At 36.9% G+C, this 26,717-nt stretch overlaps 1 protein-coding gene across 3 annotated transcripts in view; it reads left to right on the top strand.

Annotated features, from left to right (window-relative positions):
• RAI14 (retinoic acid induced 14) overlaps window positions 1-17,354 on the top strand; it is a 484,372-nt gene extending 467,018 nt beyond the window's left edge. For all 3 annotated transcript variants that reach the window (XM_053701194.1, XM_053701193.1, XM_053701195.1), the window contains 2 exons: window positions 2,140-2,205; window positions 13,505-17,354. In XM_053701194.1, coding sequence (XP_053557169.1) covers window positions 2,140-2,205; window positions 13,505-13,582 — 144 coding nt within the window. In that variant the 3' untranslated portion in view covers window positions 13,583-17,354. The remainder of the gene's footprint in view (window positions 1-2,139; window positions 2,206-13,504) is intronic.
• The last annotated feature ends 9,363 nt before the right edge of the window (window positions 17,355-26,717 follow it).

A 26,717-nucleotide genomic window follows, 5' to 3' on the forward strand; every position in this document is an offset into this window, starting at 1 on the left:
TGCTCTAAATGAACAATTGTTAAACTCTGTAAGTAAAATATAAATAAAATCATCACTTGTTGTTTAGACTGTTAGATATATAATGTGTATTATATTTATTACGAGCTGATGGCAGTGCATGGTTACATTATGTCTTTATGGACCAAAAATACTTCTATATACAGAGTGAGGAATGTAAGACAGAACAATATGGACCATATATAGCCCAATTTCTTATTAAACCTCCATGAACCAACACATGAATATATTGTCCTGATTGACAACACCCAGAAAAGATGGTACTTTGGTAACATGTCAGCTGTAATTTGAATTCAAGTTGTGGCATAAGTTCTTTTTACAAAGAGCATCATCATAATGTCTGCATCTGGTATTAGCATGTAATGCAATGGTAAATTATTGCCTTCAGAAATACTTCCCTCAACAAGCCAAAAAATAATGCCCAAACGTTTTCAAAGTGTTTTCGCTAAGGAAGCCGATCTTACAAAGGAGAAAAAAAACCAAATGTGTATATTTTTATTTATTACATTAACGGAGTATATTATTAGTAGCGATTCTAGCAAATAATTAAAGGGACAGTCAAGTCCAAAAAAAACTGTTATAATTTAAATAGGGAATGTCATTTTAAACAACTTTCCAATTTACTTTTGTCACCAATTTTGCTTTGTTCTCTTGGTATTCTTAGTTGAAAGACATTGAAGACTGCCTCTAATCTGAATACATTTTGACCACTAGAGGGCATTAGTTCATGTGTTTCATATAGATAACATAGAGCTCATGCACGTGAAGTTACCATGAAGTGAGCACTGATTGGCTAAAATGCAAGTCTGTCAAAAGAACTGAAATAAGGGGGCAGTTTGCAGAGGCTTAAATACAAGGTAATCACAGCGGTAAAAAGTGTATTTCTATAACAGTGTTGGTTATGCAAAACTGGGGAATGGGTAATAAAGAGATTATCTAGCTTTTTAAACAACAAAAATTCTGGTGTTGACTGTCCCTTTAACGGTTATTCCATCATGGAGACATGTAGGCCGAGTTTCAACTATTACATGAAAAATATGGAATATTTATTTTCCTTTGCTCACAGTTCATAGCATTTTGTTCACATCACTCTCAGACACGCACATAATTGTTGTAATGTAATTTTTAGACATAAACAATTTTTACATACACACTCTGAATGCTGTACATAAAATTAAATGTGTGTATTTTTGGTTTTAATTTAAAACCATTTTGGGACTTATTTTATTAACTTTTAATGGGAAATATATCTGAAGGTAATATTTTGTAGTTGCACTCTACGCAAGGGCAGATGTAAACACTTTGTGGATCACAAATTATTTTCTGAAAGTGAAAATTTTCCTTGATTTCTTTTTTTAAATAACCACAGTTATGATTATATTTTTGGATTAGCTGTATTGTAAAAAAAAGAGGAAAAATAGCCAAAGAGAATGGCTGCCTGTGCATATTGGTTAGCAAGTGCCTGCAGAGTTGCTAAACATATTTCTAATGGGATTTTCACATTATTTTTATAGTCCTACAGTCTAATTTCAGCATTTTTATTTAAAGGGACATTACAGCTAAAACTGGAATCCACACAGGTGTATTTCTGTTTTGAATAGAATCATTTTTGCAATATAAGCTATAGCTATTTCAAAAGTGTACTTAAGTATGCACCGTGTGCCAGCATTTTAAACCATAAATTGTGGTGATAAAGGTAGCATTTAGTGTCTCTTTAAACTTATGACTGCATTGCGTTGTATAGCTAGTGGACATTTGTGTTTGCTATATATCTTTTTAAACAACTAAGGAAAAGACAAAAAAAAGTGTTCATGTTGTATTCACATGCGTACCATAACATTTTAATTTTCTCTTGTTAAATGAAGATCTGGTGAGGTGGTGCAGATTGTTTTCTAGTTGCTGTTACATTGAGTATATTGGTGGAACTATAAGTTTAACAATTGATTTTTCCATTGCTACTATATAGTGTAGCACAAAATTACATAAAACCACTGATGCTGTTATTATAAAAGTGAGATCTTAATAGCCATATAATGAGAATCCCTGGCTAAATGTTATACTGCTGCTCAGACACAATCAAGATCACATCCATAGACTTGCTAATTTGTGTTTCTCTTGTAGGAGACCAAAAAGCAACACCAGGAGATCGTGTCAGTTTACAGGATGCATCTTCTGTATGCAGTTCAGGTACAGTATCCAATAAAAATGTTTGTAGCCTTTTTAGAACAAATCTCACAATTCCTTTCTAGTCGCTAATTGACTGATGATTTAAAGCTCACAATTCCTGCCGAGTCACTAAAGGACCAATTATCTAAAGCTCTCTGGGCTGGTGAGATTCTATAAGAATGCTCTCCAGTCTTTCTGTTTCTCTGGTGGAATTCTATAAAGTCTCGCTAAGGGGCCTATACGATAAAATCGTACAAAAACATAATTTATGTAAGAACTTACCTGATAAATTCATTTCTTTCATATTAGCAAGAGTCCATGAGCTAGTGACGTATGGGATATACATTCCTACCAGGAGGGGCAAAGTTTCCCAAACCTTAAAATGCCTATAAATACACCCCTCGCCACACCCACAATTCAGTTTAACGAATAGCCAAGAAGTGGGGTGATAAGAAAGGAGCGAAAGCATAAAAAATAAGGAATTGGAATAATTGTGCTTTATACAAAAAAATCATAAACACCACAAAAAGGGTGGGCCTTATGGACTCTTGCTAATATGAAAGAAATGAATTTAGCAGGTAAGTTCTTACATAAATTATGTTTTCTTTCATGTAATTAGCAAGAGTCCATGAGCTAGTGACGTATGGGATAGCAGATACCCAAGATGTGGAACTTCCATGCAAGAGTCACTAGAGAGGGAGGGATAAAATAAAGACGGCCAATTCCGCTGAAAAATTAATCCACTACCAAAATCAAAAGTTTAAATTTTTATAATGAAAAAAACTGAAGTTATAAGCAGAAGAATCAAACTGAAACAGCTGCCTGAAGTACTATTCTACCAAAAACTGCTTCTGAAGAAGAGAAAACATCAAAATGGTAGAATTTAGTAACAGTATGCAAAGAAGACCAAGTCGTTGCTTTGCAAATCTGATCAACAGAAGCTTCATTCTTAAAAGTCCAGGAAGTAGAAACTGACCTAGTAGAATGAGCCGTAATCCTCTGAGGCGGGGTTTAACCCGACTCCAAATAAGCAAGATGAATCAAAAAGCTTAACCAAGATGCCAAAGAAATGGCAGAAGCCTTCTGACCTTTCCTAAAACCAGAAAAGATAACAAATAGACTAGAAGTCTTTCTGAAATCTGAATAGCTTCAACATAATTTCAAAACTCTAACCACATCCAAAGACTGTAAGAATCTCTCAAAAGAATTCTTAGTATTAGGACACAAGGAAGGGACAATAATTCCTCTACTAATGTTGTTAAAATTAACAACTTTAGGTAAAAATTGAAAAGAAGTAAGCAAAACCACCTTATCCTGATGAAAAATCAGAAAAAGGAGACTCACAAGAAAGAGCAGCTAATTCAAAAACTGTTCTAGATGAAGAGATGTCTAAAAGGAACAATACTTTCCATGAAAGTAATTTAAATGTCCAAAGAAAGCATATGCTCAAACGGAAGAGCCTGTAAAGCCCTCAGAACCAAATTAAGACTCCAAGGAGGAGAAATTGGCTTAAATGACAGACTTGATACGAACCAAAGCCTGAACAAAACAATGAATAACAGAAAGATTAACAAAATTTTCTGTGAAAACAGCACAGAAAAAGCTGAGATTTGTTCTTGTAAGGAACTTGCAGACAAAACGCCTTATCTAAACCATCCTGAAGAAACTATAAAATCTTAGGAATTCTAAAAGAATGCAAAGAGAATTTATGAAAAGAGCATCAAGAGATGTAAATCTTTCAAACTCGATAATAAATCTTACTAGACACAGATTTACGAGCCTGCAACATAGTATTAATCACTGAGTCAGATAAACTTCTATGACTAAGTACTAAGCGTTAAATCTCCATACCATCAAATTAATAATTTGAGTTCCTGATGGAAAAAATGAATGTTAAGATATAAGGTCTGGCCTTAATGGAAGTGACCAAGATTGGCAACTGGACATCCGAACAAGAACCATATACCAAAACCTGTGTGGCCATGCTGGAGCCACCAGCAACACAAAAGATTGCTCCCTGATGATTTTGAAAATCACTCTAAAAAGAAGAACCAGAGGCGAAAAAATATAGGCAGATTGATAACTCCAAGGAAGTGTCAATGCATACACTGCTTCCGCCAGAGGATCCCCGGACCTGAATAGGCCCCTGGGAAGATCCTTGTTTAGATGAGATGCCATCAGATCTATTTCTGGAAGCCCACACATCTGAACAATTTGAAAAAACACATCTGGGTAAAGAGACCATTCTCCCGGATGTAAAGCTTGATTGACAGAGATAATCTGCTTCCCAATTGTCTTTACCTGGGAAATGGACCGCAGAAATTAGACAGGAGCTGGATTTAGCCCAAGCAAGTATCCAAGATACTTCTTTCACAGCCTAAGGACTGAGAGTCCCACCCTGATGATTGACATACGCCACAGTTGTGACATTGTCTGTCTGAAAAACAATAAACGTCTCTTTCTTCAAAAATAAGCCAAAACTGAAGAACTCTGAAAAACGCACAGAGTTCCAAAATATCGATTGGTAATCTCGCCTCCTGAGATTTCCAAGCCCCTTGTGCTGACAGAGATCCCCAGACAGCCTCCCAACCTAAAAGACTCGCATCTGTAGTGATCATGGTCCAGGTTGAATGAACCGAAGAGACCCGTAGAACTATATGATGGTGATCTAACCACCAAATCAAAGATAGTTGAACATTGGGATTCAAAGATATAAAAAGTGATATCCTAGAATCCCTGCACCATTAATTCAGTATAAAAAACTGGAAAGGTTTCTTATGAAAATGAGCAAAGGGAATCGAATCCAATGCTGCAGCCATAATACCAAAAACTTCCATGCATATAGCAAATGAAGGAAATAATAGAGACTGAAGGTTCCGACAAACGGAACCCAAAAAAATTGTCACTTGTCTGCTAGAGACAAAGACATTGACACAATCTATCTGGAAACCTAAAAAAAAAAAAAAGGTGACTCTTGTCTCCTTGGAATCAAGGAGCTTTTGATAAAAAAGATCCTCTAACCATGTCTTGAAGAAACAACAAAAGTTGAATCATATGAGATTCCGCAGAACGAAAAGACTGAGCCAGTACCACGAGACCGCCCAAATAAGGAAACACTGAGAACCTTAAAAAGATTCTTAGAGCTGTCGCTAGACCAGAAGGAAAAGCAACAAATTGGTAATGCTTGTCAAAAAAAGAGAATCTCAGAAAATGAAAATAATCTGAATGAAAACCGAAAATGAAGATATGCATCTATTGTATCTATTGTGAACAAATAATGCCATTACTGACCAAAAGGGCAGAATAGACCATATAAACACCATTCTAAAAGATGGTATACTTATGACAATTCAAAAATATTTTCTATCTTTGGGACAATGAATAGTTTTGAATAAAACCCCCAAACCCTGTTCCTAAAAAGGAACTGGTATAAATACCCCAGAAAACTCCAGGTCTGAGCAGCGCCTTGAGCCCCAACGGGTGACCAGCCGCACTTCACAAGTACCCAATACATATAGGACTGAAACACACTTCAGGAAAGTGTGAGCATTACTGGAATAGCTGGAATATGATAGAGAAAAAGACATCTCACAGACGGTTTTACTCTGAATCCTATTCTGTATCCAAATCTAAGAAGTTTGGACCGAATTGAACCAAACAAATTTTTTAAAAAGTCTTAACCTGCCCCTTATCAGCTAAGCTGGAATAAGAACTGCACCTACATGCATTTAAATGGCTTAAATTGAATGAAGAAAACCTCCAATTATAAACATGTTACTTGGGGAAGAATTTAGAATTCCGTGCACAAACTTACTTCACCACCTCCATGGGAGGCAAAGTTTGTAAAACTGAATTGTGGGTGGGTGAGGGGTGTATTTATAGGCATTTTAAGGTTTGGGAAACTTTGCCCCTCCTGGTAGGAATGTATATCCCATACGTCACTAGCTCATGGACTCTTGCTAACTACATGAAAGAAATGAATTTAATCATTCATACAAAAAAAAAAAAAAAACGCAGGATAAAATTGTATTGTTATGGAGCATAAAAAAATCGTAACAATTGTTCACCAAAAAATGTTGTTTTCTCAAAAATGTAAAATTTGTATGTAAATTACACACAAATAAATTGTATAAAATATGCACAGCGTATATCGTAATTTAAGTACACTGGGTGTGCAAAAAACACATTAAAAAAATCCAATTCAATTTTTTTATTTTGTGATTCAGATAGAGCATGCAATTTTAAGCAACTTTCTAATTTACTCCTATTATCCAATTTTCTTCATTCTCTTGCTATTTATATTTGAATAAGAAAGTCCAGAACCCTGGACAGCACTTGTTTATTGGTGGATGAATTTATCCACCAATCAGCAAGAACAACCCAGGTTGTTCATCAAAAATGGTCCGGCATCTAAACTTACATTCTTGCTTTTCAAATAAAAATACAAAGAGAAGGAAGAACCCAATTAAACTATAAGCTATTTGTATTGCATGTGTATATTAGTCATCTATTTTCTTTTTGTTTATGATGATTAGTCTTCTGAATATATTTGTCAAGGAGCCTTATGAATTACTTTTACTTAGCACCTTTTAGTTATACTATATGGATGGCTAAATCTTGAGGTTTTGACATTTAAACTATAGCACAAATGTTCCCCTTGGCATTTTCTCTGTTACTCAGATGTTAACATTCATATGCGAAATATAACAAGCCAATACTGCATGTTACTAGTCAAATATGTTTGATTATTGATTCCCCTACACTTACATTGAGGTTGGTGAGAATCAGCCTTTAAATGTTGCATTAAGAATATTAAAATATTATATTTAACGGGACAGTCAAGTCCCAAAAAAACTTTCATGATTCAAATAGTGTAATTTTAAACAATTTCCCAATTTACTTTTATCACCAATTTTGCTTTGTTCTCTTGGTATTCTTAGTTGAAAGCTAAACCTAGGAGGTTCATATGCTAATTTCTAAGGCCTAGATTTGGAGTTTGGCGTTAGCCGTGAAAACCAGCGTTAGAGGCTCCTAACGCTGGTTTTAGGCTAACTCCGGTATTTGGAGTCACTCAAAATAGGGTCTAACGCTCACTTTTCAGCCGCGACTTTTCCATACCGCAGATCCCCTTACGTCAATTGCGTATCCTATCTTTTCAATGGGATCTTCCTAACTCCGGTATTTAGAGTCGTGTCTGAAGTGAGCGTTCAAAACTCCAGCCGCAGGAAAAAAGTCAGTAGTTAAGAGCTTTTTGGGCTAACGCCGGTTCATAAAGCTCTTAACTACTGTGCTCTAAAGTACACTAACACCCATAAAGAGGTTGAAGAGGTCCATGATCCGGCTGAAGTCTTCATCCAAGCGGGAGCTGAAGAGGTCCATGATCCGGATGAAGTCTTCATCCAAGCGGGAGCTGAAGAGGTCCATGATCCGGATGAAGTCTTCTATCAACGGCATCTTCAATCTTCTTTCTTCCGGATCCATCTTGCAGACCTCCGACGCGGAACATCCTCTTCTCCCGATGCCTACTAGCCGAATGACGGTTCCTTTAAGGGACGTCATCCAAGATGGAGTCCCTCGAATTCCGATTGGCTGATAGGATTCTATCAGCCAATCAGAATTAAGGTAGGAATATTCTGATTGGCTGATGGAATCAGCCAATCAGAATCGAGATCAATCCGATTGGCTGATCCAATCAGCCAATCAGATTGAGCTCACATTCTATTGGCTGATCGGAACAGCCAATAGAATGCAAGCTCAATCTGATTGGCTGATCGAATCAGCCAATCGGATTGAACTTGATTCTGATTGGCTGATTCCAACAGCCAATAGAATGCAAGCTCAATCTGATTGGCTGATCGAATCAGCCAATCTGATTGAACTTGATTCTGATTGGCTGATTCCATCAGCCAATCAGAATATTCCTACCTTAATTCCGATTGGCTGATAGAATCCTATCAGCCAATCGGAATTCGAGGGACGCCATCTTGGATGACGTCCCTTAAAGGAACCGTCATTCGGCTAGTAGGCGTCGGGAGAAGAGGATGTTCCGCGTCGGAGGTCTGCAAGATGGATCAGGAAGAAAGAAGATTGAAGATGCCATTGATAGAAGACTTCATCCGGATCATGGACCTCTTCAGCTCCCGCTTGGATGAAGACTTCAGCCGGATCATGGACCTCTTCAGCCCCCCGCTTGGGCTTGGATCAGGACATCGGAGGAGCTCTTCAAGACGGATCGGTGAACCTGGTAGGGTGAAGACAAGGTAGGAAGATCTTCAGGGGCTTAGTGTTAGGTTTATTTAAGGGGGGTTTGGGTTAGATTAGGGGTATGTGGGTGGTGGGTTGTAATGTTGGGGGGGGGGTATTGTATGTTTTTTTTTACAGGCAAAAGAGCTGAACTTCTTGGGGCATGCCCCGCAAAGGGCCCTGTTCAGGGCTGGTAAGGTAAAAGAGCTTTGAAATGTAGTAATTTAGAATAGGGTAGGGTAGGGCATTTTGTTATTTTGGGGGTCTTTGTTATTTTATTAGGGGGCTTAGAGTAGGTGTAATTAGTTTAAAATTGTTGTAATATTTTTCTTATGTTTGTAAATATTTTTTTATTTTTTGTAACTTAGTTCTTTTTTATTTTTTGTACTTTAGATAGTTTATTTCATTGTAGTTATTTGTAGGTATTGTATTTAATTAATTTATTGATAGTGTAGTGTTAGGTTTAATTGTAGGTAATTGTAGGTAGTTTATTTAATTTAATGATAGTATAGTGTTAGGTTTAATTGTAACTTAGGTTAGGATTTATTTTACAGGTACTTTTGTTATTTTAACTAGGTAACTATTAAATAGTTCTTAACTATTTAATAGCTATTGTACCTGGTTAAAATAATTACAAAGTTGCCTGTAAAATAAATATTAATCCTAAAATAGCTACAATGTAATTATAATTTATATTGTAGCTATATTAGGGTTTATTTTATAGGTAAGTATTTAGCATTAAATGGGAATAATTTATTTAATAAGAGTTAATTAATTTCGTTAGATTAAAATTATATTTAACTTAGGGGGGTGTTAGTGTTAGGGTTAGACTTAGCTTTAGGGGTTAATACATTTATTAGAATAGCGGTGAGCTCCGGTCGGCAGATTAGGGGTTAATAATTGAAGTTAGGTGTTGGCGATGTTAGGGAGTGCAGATTAGGGGTTAATACTATTTATTATAGGGTTAGTGAGGCGGATTAGGGGTTAATAACTTTATTATAATAGCGGTGCGGTCCGCTCGGCAGATTAGGGGTTAATAAGTGTAGGTAGGTAGAGGCGACGTTGGGGGCGGCAGATTAGGGGTTAATAAATATAATATAGGGGTCGGCAATGTTAGGGCAGCAGATTAGGGGTACATAGGGATAATGTAAGTAGCAGCGGTTTACGGAGCGGCAGATTAGGGGTTAATAATAATATGCAGGGGTCAGCGATAGCGGGGGCGGCAGATTAGGGGTTAATGAGTGTAAGGTTAGGGGTGTTTAGACTCGGGGTTCATGTTAGGGTGTTAGGTGCAGACGTAGGAAGTGTTTCCCCATAGCAAACAATGGGGCTGCGTTAGGAGCTGAACGCGGCTTTTTTGCAGGTGTTAGGTTTTTTTTCAGCTCAAACAGCCCCATTGTTTCCTATGGGGGAATCGTGCACGAGCACGTTTTTTAGGCTGGCCGCTTGCGTAAGCAACTCTGGTATCGAGAGTTGAAGCTGCGTTAAAAATGCTCTACGCTCCTTTTTTGGAGCCTAATGCAGCCTTTATGTGGACTCTCAATACCAGAGTTATTTTTATGGTGCGGCCAGAAAAAAGCCGGCATTAGCTACGCGGGTCGTTACCGACAAAACTCTAAATCTAGGCCTAAGACTTTGAAGACTGCCTCTAATCTGAATGCATTTTGAGCACTAGAGGGCATTAGTTAATGTGTTTCATATAGATAACATTGAGCTCATGCACATGAAGTGACCTAAGAATGAGCACTGATTGGCTAAAATGCAAGTCTGTCAAAAGAACTGAAATAAAGGGGCAGTCAGCAGAAGCTTAGATACAAGGTAATTACTGAGGTAAAATGTGTATTATTATAACTGTTGGTTATGCAAAAATGGGGAATGGGTAATAAAGGGATTATCTTTCTTTTTAAACTACAAAAACTCTGGTGTTGACTGTCCCTTTAATAATAAAATCCTACATCCTATAGCTGAATATTATGTTTTAAAAAGGGATTTGAAATTTAGACACCAATCAGCAAACGCTACCCAGATGCTGAACCAAGAATGGGCAGATACCAAGAGAACGAAGAAAAATTGATAATAGGAGTAAATTAGAAAGTTGCTTAAAATTGCATGCTCTATCTGAATCGTGAACGTTTTATTTTGACTAGACTTTCCCTTTTATTCGATAGTATATTGTATACAGCGCCAAAGGCAGAGGTACTAATGATGTGGATTAAGGATGTAGGACACTCTTAGATGAGATGATAATAAATGATCTAATTTATTACATACAAGTAGGTTAAAAAAGGTAAAAAATAGGTTAAAAAATACAAATATAACAATATAACAATATATGAAATTAACACCTGTGTAGGTAAAACATAAATAGAGATAGTATGAATATATCTTGATCAAGATGTCTGATAATATATATTGAATACAATACATGATGATAAATGAACAACAGTAGTAGAGACCAAACAGGGATACAAACTGGGGAATATTATCCCATATACCGTGTAATGAAAGTCCAGTACAAAAAATCAGTGTCTGTGGTGTCAATAAATCCTCAAAAGTGTGTAGTGTTCAGGTGATTTTCCAAATACAAATGGTGAAAAAATGATGAAAAAATTAAATGAAAAATGTTTGAATTTTTTTAAAAAAAAAATTAGTGATTTGTGAAAAAAAACAAAAATTGTGTATACAAAATTGTATATTTTGTAGAGTAAAACAAAAAAAACTGTGATGGTAATTTCTCCAATGGGGTCCTGTGGTACTCTGACTTCTTTATTGCAAAAGTTAAAATGTTTTAAAAAATCCTAGAGAAAACAGAATAGTAACATAGTGTAGATGTACCAAAAAACATATAATCTAAAGGAAATCTGCTTACCAATTGTTGACGCGTTTCGGCCTAAGTAAGGCCTTTTTCAAGACAGTAGTGAGTATAACTCTAAAGTGGCCTTTTATATGGTAAGTCTTGTAGTGTTTGGGCGCCAAAATTATCAAGGGCCACCCACTTCCTGACAATTTGTATTGTGGGTAAATTTAAAAAACGAATAAATGTTTTTTTTATAAATGTATAATTGGTAATATAATAATATTAACATTAATATGTAAAGGTCATCAAGATGTATGTACTTTATCTGCTTTAAACCGTTTAGAATCGTTTCAGAAACCAACAAACATTTAAAAGTTCCGGTTTCGATAAGAGATCACTTCCGGTTTCAACATTTTTGTGGAAATGTAATTATAGCCCTAATAAATCCATAGGCAAATTCAAAATCATAATTCTATCTTATGGGTACAGTGTGCCCCATATAATAATATCCTGGCAACAATTTATTAAAAAAAACATTTGGTGTTAGAAAATTGCGAAACCGGAAGTGAACATTTCGTCACTTCCGGTATCGCTCACTATCTATTTCCGGTATCAATCTTTTACGGGGCTATCTACCGGGTAGTATGATGAGTAACAGCTAAACATATGTATAAACATTTATATGGGAAAACAGATGCCCTTCTTAGAGGGTTCTGTTATGGCCAAAAAGAATTGTTAAAAAGTGTAAAAAATGTATATTAAAAAATCGCGAAACCGGAAGTAGGCGTGACGTCACTTCCGGTATTGCTCACTTGTTGTTTCTGATATGAATCTTTTGCGGGGATACCGACTAAAAATATGGTTATATATTCATATAGGAATTCAAATGCCTTTCCTTTAGATTATATGTTTTTTGGTACATCTACACTATGTTTCTGTTTTATCTAGGATTTTTTAAAACATTTTAACTTTTGCAATAAAGAAGTCAGATTACCACAGGACCCCATTGGAGAAATTACCATCACCGTTTTTTTGTTTTACTCTACAAAATATACATGTTTGTGTACACAATTTTTGTTTTTTCACAAATCACTAATTTTTCACACAAAAAAATCTAAAAATTTTAATTTCATTTTTTCATTATTTTTTCATCATTTTTTCACCATTTGTATTTGGAAAATCACCTGAACACTACACACTTTTGAGGATTTATTGACACCACAGACACTGATTTTTTGTATTGGACTTTTATATGTGCTGGACTTTCATTACACGGTATATGAGATAATATTCCCCAGTTTGTATCCCTGTTTGGTCTCTACTACTGTTGTTCATTTATCATCATTTATTGTATTCAATATATATTATCAGACATCTTGATCAAGATATATTCATACTATCTCTATTTATGTTTTACCTACACATGTGTTAATTTCATATATTGTTATATTTGTATTTTTTAACTTATTTTTTACCTATTTTAACCTACTTGTATGTAATAAATTAGATAATTTATTATCATCTCATCTAAGAGTATCCTACATCCTTAATCCACACCATTAATACCTCTGCCTTTGGCGCTGTATACAATATACTATCTGATCTATTCATATTGGAACCAGCTAGGGGGTTTCTGTGTACTAGCTTTGAGGTATACTATTGGCGCTTAATCTGAATTATCTTTAAAAATTTACACACGTTCCCTTTTATTAAAAGAAGGAAATTTCCCCTTAAGAAGTCATTCTGAAAAAATATAGCCGAAATTAAAAATATGTATTTATTTATTATTAAAGGGACATGAAACCCAATTTTTTTCTTTCATAATTTAAAAAGAGCATGTCATTTTAAACAACTTTCTGATTTACTTTTATTATCTAATTTGCTTCATTCTCTTGATATCACTTGCTGAAAAGCATATCTAGATATGCTCAGTAGCTGCTGATTGGTTGCTGCACATAGAGGCCTTGTGTGATTGGCTCACACATGTGCATTGCTATTTCTTCAACAAAGGATATCTAAAGAATTGAGCAAATTAGATAATACAAGTAAATTGGAAAGTTGTTTAAAATTACATGCCCTATCTGAATCATGAAAGTTTAATTTTTGACTAGACTGTCCCTTTAATGTTAATGGTCAAATTTAAATATATTTATTTTTCTTACCCTAAATGAATACAATGAATTATATAACAGTGGAATGAATGTGTATAGTCATTTTATGTTTTGATAAATGCTTCAGTTTAAAGGGACAATTTTCATTCATCCTTTATTTGTTTTCCAGGGGCAAATGGATGAAGATGTTCAGAAAGTTTTGAAGCAGATACTGACTATGTGCAAAAGTCAGTCTCAAAAAATATGAAATTCCCAAATGGATGGATGCACTACAGCACTGCCTTTTAGTATTATATGCAGATTATCTTTCCAGGAAACGTATCTAAATATGCTGGATATCAAAACTTTTGAGTTCTTCTGTATCAGAAAATTATGTATTTTATATTTTTTTTGATAAGAGACCAAAAATTTGCTAACCTTTTCTGTGAAACCATAGTTTTTAATTGAACGTTTAACATGGATCCTCAAGGGATCAAATGTTCAGGAACTCTTTAGAAATATGATGGTATATTAATATTACAGGAACATTGTAGATTTTGTATTTAGAAAAATGTGTGTAGCAATTTCAACAACATTACTAATTTTAGTTTTAGATTAGTGTAATGAATCAAACAATTACATATTTGCATCTTTTTTTATTGCAAAGGTGCCTTTTTTTTAATATAAATCTTACAAATACCTGTCTACATATGTGATCCTTTTAGAAAACTTTTTTTTTATTAAAGTAATTTTATTTATAGTTATCAGACCAGTCTGGTATAAATTTGTTTTAAGTATTACTTAATAAGTTGGAACAGGAAACTATTGATCAAGAAAAAAATAAAATAAAAGCAGGATAAATGTGCATATATGGATAGTCTAACGAGTTATTCAATGAATTCAAGCCATTAAAACAGTGAAAACCAAAACTAAAATACTCTGGAAGCACACCAACATATTTTTTATTTTGTTATAGTATGATTGTAGTTTATCTACAATATGCATTGTACAAATTTCTCCAGATCAGGGGTTGATACATTTAAATGAAATTTGGTAGGCAGATAAAATATCTAGAAGCTATCTTAATGCTTATACAGCCGTTTGAGTAATGTATATGTAGAATAGTCCAGAAATAGAGGAACTTTGGCTCACTGCCTCCTGAAAGTTGCAAAACTCTGCTCTATTTCTTAAATTAAAAAGCTTGAAAAACTGTTACAAGGATTAGTTTAGTCGTTTGATATATTTGTACTTGGATCTGTAGTAAGAATTCATTTATTTAGAGGTAAACAAGGCATGGGCCTAGGGCAGCAAGAGGTGGTGAGACACCAATCATGGGAGAGATATTTGCATAACTTATCCCTTCTGATTCCACCTGGATTACCCACTATGACTGATATCTCATTTGTTTGTGCAAAATCCTAACATACTATACATTGTAGAGAAAGAATAGGGTGTAACATAATAATGTTTTCTGTCTAGGGTAGGATTAAACCTAAATGAATTACACAATTTAAACTTAACCCCTTAATGACCACAATGTACCCTGTATGTCACTGGTCATTAAGGGTTTTTTCCGGACATAATAGCACAAGTCTAGCATGAACACGCTATTAATGCCCTCCCTCCAGCAGGCTTTGTGGAATAGAGCAGTCTCAATACTGGTGGCAAGACCGCGATATAAAACAATCAAGTCCCAAAAAAAGGCCAGCGACATACAGGGTACGTCGCTGGTCCTTAAGGGGTTAAAATGAAACAATGAAGAAGTGATTATATACTAATTATGCTGTTTTTATTGTTACAGACATTCCAAATTGTTGTAAAACTATACACAGAAACAGGTGTAAGGGAGCGGAGTCTTAAGTGTGGGTAATCTAGGGCCAGTGTTTTTTTTTATTTTGGTAGGGCTTGGGCATTTTGTGTTGGGTCTGGGCAACCCCAGGTTTCCAGTAGAGTATCTTCCTGCAATATTGGAGATGAAGTGTTACTATTAAACCATCTCTTACAGAGTGTCACACTTATCTCCACCGTGGGACATTCTCAGACAGGTGCTACAACACTCTAATATGCCCATCCTTTTGTAGGCAGTGCTACTGGATAAAACCACCAGTGCCCTATAAAAGACTTTTGAAGAAAGGATACATTTTTGCTACAGCTATACATACTTTTCAGTGTATTTGCATATCGCATTTAAAGTGCAATCTTTAGCCCCATCTTTTGTCATCTTTTGTCTTCCATAGAAGTACTTTTCAAAACAGCTGCAATTCTGCATATTTATGTTGGTGTGCTTTCCAACCAAAAAGGACATGCTACTGTACGCTATGAATGGGCGATTGTGCTGAAAGTGTAATTCGTTTTGGTAGAACGAATAGTCATGTGGACATTTGTTTTGAACAATGTTGATAAGAATGAAAATCCATTAAAATTCGGTAATTGAATGTTACTTTCGTTTTCGAATGTTCATAATTAAAATGAATATCCACATTCAAAATTTTGAATTAAATATTCAGTTTAACAAATACTATTTAGAAGTTCATGTCGTAGGGAATTTAGTAAATTGATACATAATAGATACAATTATATCAATTAGAATGTTTCTATTTCGAATATTGCATTTAAAGAGAGCATTAGAAATACTATTACGAATATATAGATTTGAATTTTTCAAATATTGCATAATTCAAATCGAATATTACATTTAAAGAAAGCATTAGAAATACTATTACATTAAACGACGGTTAGAATATTGTACAAACATTCGAAATTAGCAAACTAATGTGTTTCATTTTTTGAATGTTGCAAAACATTCGCCCATCCCTACTGTACAATATGTTGGGGCTGTACCATCCTAGCATACCAGTTTATACTTAAATGGACAGTCTACTCCAGAATGTTTATTGTTTAAAAGATAATCCCTTGGCTTTATTACCCATTCCCCAGTTTTGCATAACCAACACAGTTATATAAATACACTTTTTGTGATTACCTTGTATCTAAGCCTCTGCCGACTACCCCATTTTCTGTTCTTTTGACAGACTTTTATTTTAGCCAATCAGTACTGTCTCATAAATAACTCCAGAGGAGTGAACACGTTATCATTATTGCACACATGAACTAACATTGTCTAGCTGTGATAAACTGCCAAAATGCATTTAGATAAAGGCGGCCTTCAAGGGCTTAGAAAGTAGCATATGAGCCTACCTAGGTTTAGCTTTCAACAAAGAATACCAAGAGAACAAAGCAAATTTGATGATAAAAGTAAATTGGAAAGTAGTTTAAAATTGCATGCCCTGTCTGAATCATGAAAGTTTAATTTTGACTAGGCTGTTCCTTTAATGTTTAAAAAAAGATCACATTTTGGTCTAGATCACATTTTTTTTTGCATACGCCACTGCTGATCTTGGAGTATACACAACCACTGATTAGTGCTTATACATTTAACTCTCTATTGATTGACAGAGAAGTGCATGCATAATGTATGGCTTCCTTCTATTCAGAGATTTATACCATGTAAAAGGCGGTAAAACTGCCTTTTAAATACCATGTATTTTACTAAGTTTTCTTTTTTTTTCTTTTTTTTTAAAACATAAAGACATATTGAGATTGTAATATAAAATGTTTAATTATGCATAGTAAAGATTGTTTGCTATATACGTTCATTATTTATTTTGGTTGCTTAGACTGTAAAAAATACTTCTTCCTTTATGTAAATGTGCTTTTTACATACTCTAAAGAGGCCAAAAAGTAAATTCTGTAACCTAGGCTTCCTTCAAAAGCCGCATATTGCCTAAACCAGCTACATAATAGACAGCAATTGCTTAAAGCAGTGGGCAAACTCATTTTACAACTAGTACTAACTGCCAAAATTGAGGTATATAATACAGTTACCAGTTTAAATAGATATATTACAAAAGGGATTTTGATATCCCTTTAAACAGCATGGTGGTTTTATAATGACTAACATGACTAAGAGCCTGTTCGAAACGTTGTTCCTGTAAACTTTTGGACCCAACTAATGAAAATAAAGGTCTTTTAAACAAAGATTTCTTCTGGTGGCTGGAGCGCTTTGGATGTATGACTAGTTGGATTGACAAGATTTGGCAAATCTTACTCCGTGCCCCACAAACAGGTGTGCTGTTCTCCTTCCCTTTTGGTTTTATAATGTCCCAGCATACCATACAGTTAAATGCCCCTGTATACAATTTTCCTGCAAATACTACTTGACTAAAAATTGTGCAAATGTATAAAATCATTTGACACACCAACAGGTATGGTCTTGAAAGTGAGATCTACAAAATAAATTATGTGCATGTGTTTTATATTTCTTCTGTTATGTGTGATCAGTCCACGGGTCATCATTACTTCTGGGATATTATCTGCTCCCCTACAGGAAGTGCAAGAGGATTCACCCAGCAGAGTTGCTATATAGCTCCTCCCCTCTACGTCACCTCCAGTCATTCTCTTGCACCCAAAGACTAGATAGGAGGTGTGAGAGGACTATGGTGATTATACTTAGTTTTTATAACTTCAATCAAAAGTTTGTTATTTTACAATAGCACCGGAGCGTGTTATTACTTCTCTGGCAGAGTTTGAAGAAGAATCTACCAGAGTTTTTCTTATGATTTTAACCGGAGTAGTTAAGATCATATTGCTGTTTCTCGGCCATCTGAGGGAGGTAAAAGCTTCAGATCAGGGGACAGCGGGCAGTTGAATCTGCATTGAGGTATGTAGCAGTTTTTATTTTCTGAATGGAATTGATGAGAAAATCCTGCCATACCGTTATAATGACATGTATGTATACTCTACACTTCAGTATTCTGGGGATGGTATTTCACCGGAATTACTCTGTAAAAGTACATTAAACCTTTTATTAGGTATTTAATTCATGTTAAACGTTTTTGCTGGAATGTAGAATCGTTTGCATTTCTGAGGTACTGAGTGAATAAATATTTGGGCATTATTTTTTCCACTTGGCAGTTTGCTTGTTTTGATTATGACAGTTTCGTTTCTCTCTCACTGCTGTGTGTGAGGGGGAGGGGCCGTTTTTGGCGCTCTTTGCTACGCATCAAAAATTTCCAGTCAGTTACTCTTGTATTTTCTGCATGATCCGGTTCATCTCTAACAGAACTCAGGGGTCTTCAAACTTCTTTGAAGGGAGGTAGATTCTCTCAGCAGAGCTGTGAGACTTATGTAGTGACTGTGTTTCAAAACGTTGCTCTGTGATTTTTATGTTTAAAATTTAATTAGTGTTACTTTACTAATGGGAACAAACCTTTGCTAACAAGTTGTGTTGTTTTTAAAGAGTGATGCTATAACTGTTTTTTCAGTTCATTATTTCAACTGTCATTTAATCGTTTAGTGCTTCTTTGAGGCACAGTACGTTTTTGTTAAATAAGATTGTAACCAAGTTGCATGTTTATTGCTAGTGTGTTAAACATGTCTGATTCAGAGGAAGATACCTGTGTCATTTGTTCCAATGCCAAGGTGGAGCCCAATAGAAATTTATGTACTAACTGTATTGATGCTACTTTAAATAAAAGCCAATCTGTACAAATTGAACAAATTTCACCAAATAGCGAGGGGAGAGTTATGCCGTCTAACTCGCCTCACGTGTCAGTACCTGCGTCTCCCGCCCGGGAGGTGCGTGATATAATGGCGCCTAATACATCTGGGCAGCCATTACAGATAACATTACAAGATATGGCTACTGTTATGACTGAAGTTTTGGCTAAGTTACCAGAACTAAGAGGCAAGCGTGATCACTCTGGGGTGAGAACAGAGTGCGCTGATAATTCTAGGGCCATGTCTGATACTGCGTCACAGCTTGCAGAGCATGAGGACGGAGAGCTTCATTCTGTAGGTGACGGTTCTGATCCAAGCAGATTGGATTCAGATATTTCAAATTTTAAATTTAAATTGGAAAACCTCCGTGTATTACTAGGGGAGGTCTTAGCGGCTCTTAACGATTGTAACACTGTTGCAATACCAGAGAAAATGTGTAGGTTGGATAAATACTTTGCGGTACCGGCGAGTACTGACGTTTTTCCTATACCTAAGAGATTAACTGAAATTGTTACTAAGGAGTGGGATAGACCCGGTGTGCCGTTCTCACCCCCTCCAATATTTAGAAAGATGTTTCCAATAGACGCCACCACACGGGACTTATGGCAAACGGTCCCTAAGGTGGAGGGAGCAGTTTCTACTTTAGCTAAGCGCACCACTATCCCGGTGGAGGATAGCTGTGCTTTTTCAGATCCTATGGATAAAAAATTAGAGGGTTACCTTAAGAAAATGTTTGTTCAACAAGGTTTTATATTGCAACCCCTTGCATGCATCGCGCCGATTACGGCTGCGGCAGCATTTTGGATTGAGTCACTGGAAGAGAACCTTAGTTCCGCTACGCTGGACGACATTACGGACAGGCTTAGAGTCCTTAAACTAGCTAATTCATTCATTTCGGAGGCCGTAGTACATTTAACCAAACTTACGGCTAAGAATTCAGGATTCGCCATTCAGGCACGTAGGGCGCTGTGGCTAAAATCCTGGTCGGCTGATGTAACTTCTAAGTCCAAATTACTTAATATACCTTTCAAGGGGCAAACTTTATTTGGGCCCGGTTTGAAAGAAATTATCGCTGACATTACAGGAGGTAAGGGCCACGCTCTACCTCAAGACAAAGCCAAAGCTAAGGCTAGACAGTCTAATTTTCGTCCCTTTCGGAATTTCAAAGCAGGTGCAGCATCAACTTCCACTACACCAAAACAGGAAGGAGCTGTTGCTCGTTACAGACAAGGCTGGAAACCTAACCAGTCCTGGAATAAGGGCAAGCAGGCCAGAAAACCTGCTGCTGCCCCTAAGACAGCATGATCCGAGGGCCCCCGATCCGGAACCGGATCTAGTGGGGGGCAGACTCTCCCTCTTCGCCCAGGCTTGGGCAAGAGATGTCCAGGATCCCTGGGCGCTAGAGATCATATCTCAGGGATACCTTCTAGACTTCAAATTATCTCCCCCAAGAGGGAGATTTCATCTGTCAAGGTTGTCAACAAACCAAATAAAGAAAGACGCGTTTCTACGCTGTGTACAAGATCTATTATTAATGGGAGTGATCCATCCGGTTCCGCGGTCGGAACAAGGACAAGGGTTTTACTCAAACCTGTTTGTGGTTCCCAAAAAAGAGGGAACTTTCAGGCCAATCTTGGATTTAAAGATCCTAAACAAATTCCTAAGAGTTCCATCGTTCAAAATGGAAACTATTCGGACAATCTTACCCATGATCCAAAAGGGTCAGTACATGACCACAGTGGATTTAAAGGATGCTTACCTTCACATACCGATTCACAAAGATCATTACCGGTATCTAAGGTTTGCCTTCTTAGACAGGCATTACCAGTTTGTAGCCCTTCCATTCGGATTGGCTACGGCTCCAAGAATCTTCACAAAGGTTCTGGGTGCTCTTCTAGCGGTTCTGAGACCGCGAGGAATTTCGGTAGCTCCGTACCTAGACGACATTCTGATACAAGCTTCAAGCTTTCAAACTGCCAAGTCTCATACAGAGTTAGTTCTGGCATTTCTAAGGTCGCATGGATGGAAAGTGAACGAAAAGAAGAGTTCTCTCTTGCCTCTCACAAGAGTTCCATTCTTGGGGACTCTTATAGATTCTGTAGAAATGAAGATTTATCTGACAGAAGACAGATTAACAAAGCTTCTAAATACATGCCGTGTCCTTCATTCCATTCAACTCCCGTCAGTAGCTCAATGCATGGAGGTGATCGGCTTAATGGTAGCAGCAATGGACATAGTACCCTTTGCACGCCTACATCTCAGACCGCTGCAATTGTGCATGCTGAGTCAGTGGAATGGGGATTACTCAGATTTGTCCCCCACTCTGAATCTGGATCAAGAGACCAGAAACTCTCTTCTATGGTGGCTTTCTCGGCCACATCTGTCCAGGGGGATGCCGTTCAGCAGGCCGGACTGGACAATTGTAACAACAGACGCCAGCCTTCTAGGTTGGGGCGCTGTCTGGAATTCTCTGAAGGCTCAGGGACAATGGAGTCAGGAGGAAAGTCTCCTGCCAATAAACATTCTGGAATTGAGAGCAGTTCTCAATGCCCTTCTAGCTTGGCCCCAGTTAAAGACTCGGGGGTTCATCAGGTTTCAGTCGGACAACATCACGACTGTAGCTTACATCAACCATCAGGGAGGGACAAGAAGCTCCCTAGCAATGATGGAAGTATCAAAGATAATTGCTGGGCAGAGTCTCACTCTTGCCACCTGTCAGCAATCCACATCCCGGGAGTGGAGAACTGGGAGGCGGATTTCTTGAGTCGCCAGACTCTTCATCCGGGGGAGTGGGAACTTCATCCGGAGGTCTTTGCCCAAATACTTCGACGTTGGGGCAAACCAGAGATAGATCTCATGGCGTCTCGCCAGAACGCCAAACTTCCTCGCTACGGATCCAGATCCAGGGATCCGGGAGCGGTTCTGATAGATGCTTTGACAGCACCTTGGAACTTCAGGATGGCTTATGTGTTTCCACCCTTCCCGCTGCTTCCTCGATTGATTGCCAAAATCAAACAGGAGAGAGCATCAGTGATTCTAATAGCGCCTGCATGGCCGCGCAGGACTCGGTATGCAGATCTAGTGGACATGTCATCCTGTCCGCCTTGGTCTCTACCTCTAAGACAGGACCTTCTGATTCAGGGTCCATTCAAACATCAAAGTCTAACTTCTCTGAAGCTGACTGCTTGGAAATTGAACGCTTGATTTTATCAAAACGTGGTTTTTCTGAGTCGGTTATTGATACCCTGATACAGGCTAGGAAGCCTGTTACCAGAAAGATTTACCATAAAATATGGCGTAAATACCTATACTGGTGTGAATCCAAAGATTACTCCTGGAGTAAGGTTAGGATTCCTAGGATATTGTCTTTTCTACAAGAAGGTTTAGAAAAGGGTTTATCGGCTAGCTCATTAAAGGGACAGATCTCAGCTCTGTCCATCTTGTTACACAGGCGTCTGTCAGAAAATTCAGACATCCAGGCCTTTTGTCAGGCTTTAGCTAGGATCAAGCCTGTGTTTAAAACTGTTGCTCCGCCATGGAGTTTAAACTTAGTTCTTAACGTTTTACAGGGTGTTCCGTTTGAACCCCTTCATTCCATTGATATAAAATTGTTATCTTGGAAAGTTCTATTTTTAATGGCTATTTCCTCGGCTCGAAGAGTCTCTGAGTTATCAGCCCTACATTGTGATTCTCCTTATCTGATCTTTCACTCAGACAAGGTAGTTCTGCGTACTAAACCTGGGTTCTTACCTAAGGTTGTCTCTAACAGGAACATCAATCAAGAGATTGTTGTTCCATCTTTGTGTCCAAATCCTTCTTCAAAGAAGGAACGTCTTCTACACAATCTGGATGTAGTTCGTGCCCTCAAGTTCTACTTGCAGGCAACTAAAGATTTTCGCCAAACTTCTTCCCTGTTTGTCGTTTATTCTGGACAGAGGAGAGGTCAAAAAGCTTCTGCTACCTCTCTCTCTTTTTGGCTTCGTAGCATAATACGTTTAGCCTATGAGACTGCTGGACAGCAGCCTCCTGAAAGAATTACAGCTCATTCCACTAGAGCTGTGGCTTCCACTTGGGCCTTTAAGAATGAGGCCTCTGTTGAACAGATTTGCAAGGCTGCAACTTGGTCTTCGCTTCATATTTTTTCCAAATTTTACAAATTTGACACTTTTGCTTCTTCGGAGGCTATTTTTGGGAGAAAGGTTCTTCAGGCAGTGGTTCCTTCTGTATAATGAGCCTGCCTATCCCTCCCGTCATCCGTGTACTTTTGCTTTGGTATTGGTATCCCAGAAGTAATGATGACCCGTGGACTGATCACACATAACAGAAGAAAACATAATTTATGCTTACCTGATAAATTCCTTTCTTCTGTTGTGTGATCAGTCCACGGCCCGCCCTGTTTTGTAAGGCAGGTACATATTTTTTAAATTATAATTCAGTCACCACTACACCCTTGGCTTCTCCTTTCTCGTTGGTCTTTGGTCGAATGACTGGAGGTGACGTAGAGGGGAGGAGCTATATAGCAACTCTGCTGGGTGAATCCTCTTGCACTTCCTGTAGGGGAGCAGATAATATCCCAGAAGTAATGATGACCCGTGGACTGATCACACAACAGAAGAAAGGAATTTATCAGGTAAGCATAAATTATGTTTTTCATAGTGTTTTTTAGAACGTCATAAGAGCCAAGCTGAACAAAATAAAACGCCTGCTTGGAAATCTGCATCACTCACTTTACTGTCTGTATTACAGGATGCATTTCCTAACGCTAACTTGTAAATTAATTGCCATGGAAATTATTAGCCATGAGTATTAAAGCAAATATACTGGAATCTTACACAAGAATGTAAATCATTTAGACACAAAGTATTCAAAAGAAACTAATATTTGTGAAGAAGAAGAAAAACACAATTTGCTTTGTTCTCATTCTTTGTTGAAGAGTAAACCTAAGAAGGCTTATAGGACATCAGAAGCATGCATGCGTCTTTAGCGCTCTATGGCACCGGTGTTTGCTGCCATCTTGATTCTTCACACAGAGACATGAGATATCAGCCCGATGATCTGAAGCTCTCTATTCTGGTGAGATGATCTAAAAAAGTCTTATCAGTATTGTGAGGTCCCTGTAGAAAGAGCTGTTTATATTGTTTTGAATGTAAAAGAGAATTATATACATTACTACAATATAATGTTTTTAAAAAGCCCCCAAAAGATTTTGTGTGATTTCTATCCATGCTGGTCAGTTTTTGATCTGTCCTTTAATGTAGAACACTTGATAATCTCAGTAAAAATTGCAAAAAAAGAAGTGGGAATGACCACTAGACAGCAGAGAGTCTACACTAGCCAATAAGAGTTTTAGTATGCTGCGCTGTAGGTGGAACAGAGTGAGATACAGGAAATGTTTGAAAAAAGACAATAGACTGATAGAGAAAGATGGAACAAGAGAAGTGAACAGAGTAGAACAGGAAGCAAGAAAAGTGATATACGTGGAAAGAATTATATAGAAATAGGTAGAGGAGAGAACAAGAATGATAGAAAAAAAAAGAGAAAGAAAAGAGAGCTTGAGAAAAAATATATGAATGGGGTAAACTCTAATCCTTTAGAATATCTTGTGAAATTATTTATCTACTATAATTCCCATATACTTCCATTGCCTATTTTGTAAAAAAAAGAAAAAAAGTAATTGCATAAGGTTTTCTGAAGGATCAGACTATAGAATATTTCCTATTAATAGTGACTAAAGGGTGAGCTAGAATGAAGTGCCTCGCCATTAACCCTTTCTTTTTAATTTCTGAATTGTAAAGCTCTAACTCCCCCCACACAATTCCTTTTATGGCTGTATCTATATCTATTGTTGCTTTGGTAGAATACGAAAATGCATAGGGATTATCTGCTGGAGCTTGCCTAGAAGCTGTGAACTCAGTTGAAATACAATGCCTGTGTCTAAACACTGATAAGGTGGGGTGGAGTTGACTGCTCCAGGCAGCTTAGCTATGTAATTCATTTGGCTTATTTTTGAAAAATTGTAAACCATTTTTTTATGCAAACTATTTTTAATTAATCAGCTCTTTTAGGATATGCACAGATCTCAACCTGTTTTATGTCCCTTTAATAAATAAACCCTGAACCTAGGGATGCCATCTACCTGGTAATGACCCGGACAGCTCAGGTTTCCATTTGTGTGTCAGGGTTTGAAGCTGGGTCAGGATATGGTGGGAAAAAGACAAAAAGGAGACTGTGCATTTGCAACATACTGCACATGCCTACAGTCATTTCTCTCTTGCGTGTGTAAGTGTCTGTGTGTGTGAGAGTGCATTTGAGTGTCTGTGTGTGTGTGAGAGTGCATTTGAGTGTCTGTGTGTGTGTGAGAGTGCATTTGAGTGTCTGTGTGTGTGAGAGTGCATTTGAGTGTCTGTGTGTGTGAGAGTGCATTTGAGTGTGTGTGTGAGAATGTGTATGAGTGTGAGAGTGTGTGTGAGAGTATGAGTCAATATGTGAGTGCCTTTGTAAATGTGTACTTGTGTGTGAGTGTGTGTTAGTGTGTTGAGAGAGTGTAAACGTGTGAATATCTATGTGCGAGTTTGTGTTTTATGTGCTATTATACAGTGTGTACTCTGCATGGTGCAAGAGTGTTTGGCCTGTACTAAAGGTGGCAACCCTACCTGAATCAGTGATAGTCGGAATGGGAGCACGCTATTGACTGCTCATTGTCATGGGAAGCAGACTGTAGTGCAGCATGTCTTTTACCCAGGTGGCATCAAGAAGCATGCTTCCTTTTAGAAACATGCAATTTTAAGCAACTTTCTAATTTACTCCTATTATAATTTTTTCTTTGTTCTCTGTGTGTCTTTATTTGAAAAAGCATGAATGTAAGCTTAGGAGATGGCCCATTTTTGGTTTAGCACCTAGGTAGCACTTCCTGATTGGTGTCTAAATGAAGACACCAATCAGCAAGCACTACCCAGGGTGTTGAACCAAAAATGGGCCGGCTCATAAGCTTACATTCCTGCTTTTTCAAATAGATACCAAGAGAACGAATACAAATTGATAATAGGCGTAAATTAGTTTAAACCCTCCGGTTCATAAGAATCAGTTGCAGACTCTAATTTGCCCTCTAATAAATTAGCTTGATATATATCAGCATTCAAGTTCTGAATTACAAAACATGTGCATACAAAATAAACGTTTGAAAAGCTTTTAACTTGTTAGCAAAACTTGCATTGGTGAAGCAATCACTGTCAACCCCCCCCCCCCCCACACACACTATGTTTAAAGGCAAATATAAAAAGTTGGCAAGATAAAGTGACTCTTTTTTCTATGCATAAACATTTTATAGGAATAACATTTTAAGTGTAATATGTTTCTTTACCATCAAATAATAAAATATCTCAGAACTTAATACATTTTTTGGTAAATCTTTTTAAAATTTCAACATTTTTAAAGAGATTTTTTACATGGTAATATTGTAGCAACAGAACTGTTTCTTCCTCGTTAACTTTTTTTCATAGCAAAAATATATTTTGCAATATTATGGAAAACAATGGTTTATAGTCTATGTAATCTATAGAATTCATTTATTTTTGTTGATATTTATTAAAATCATTTAAATATGTTAAAGTTTACAATGTACTCCCTGTCTCTGCCAGAATACGCAGACAAAAACAGGATATCCAGGAAGAGTGATCAAGGGCTCATTCAATAGTTCAATTCAATGTTTTTTTAATCAGCCTTTGCTAAGTTAGGGATATATTTTTTGACAGTACGTCTGTTTCTGGCACTTAAATAGACATTGTGCTTAACATTTGTTATAATTGAAAGAGAGTATTTAAAAAATGTGTTGTATTTATTTTATT

Source organism: Bombina bombina, chromosome 2 (assembly GCF_027579735.1).
Source record: "Bombina bombina isolate aBomBom1 chromosome 2, aBomBom1.pri, whole genome shotgun sequence".
Lineage (NCBI taxonomy): Eukaryota > Metazoa > Chordata > Amphibia > Anura > Bombinatoridae > Bombina > Bombina bombina.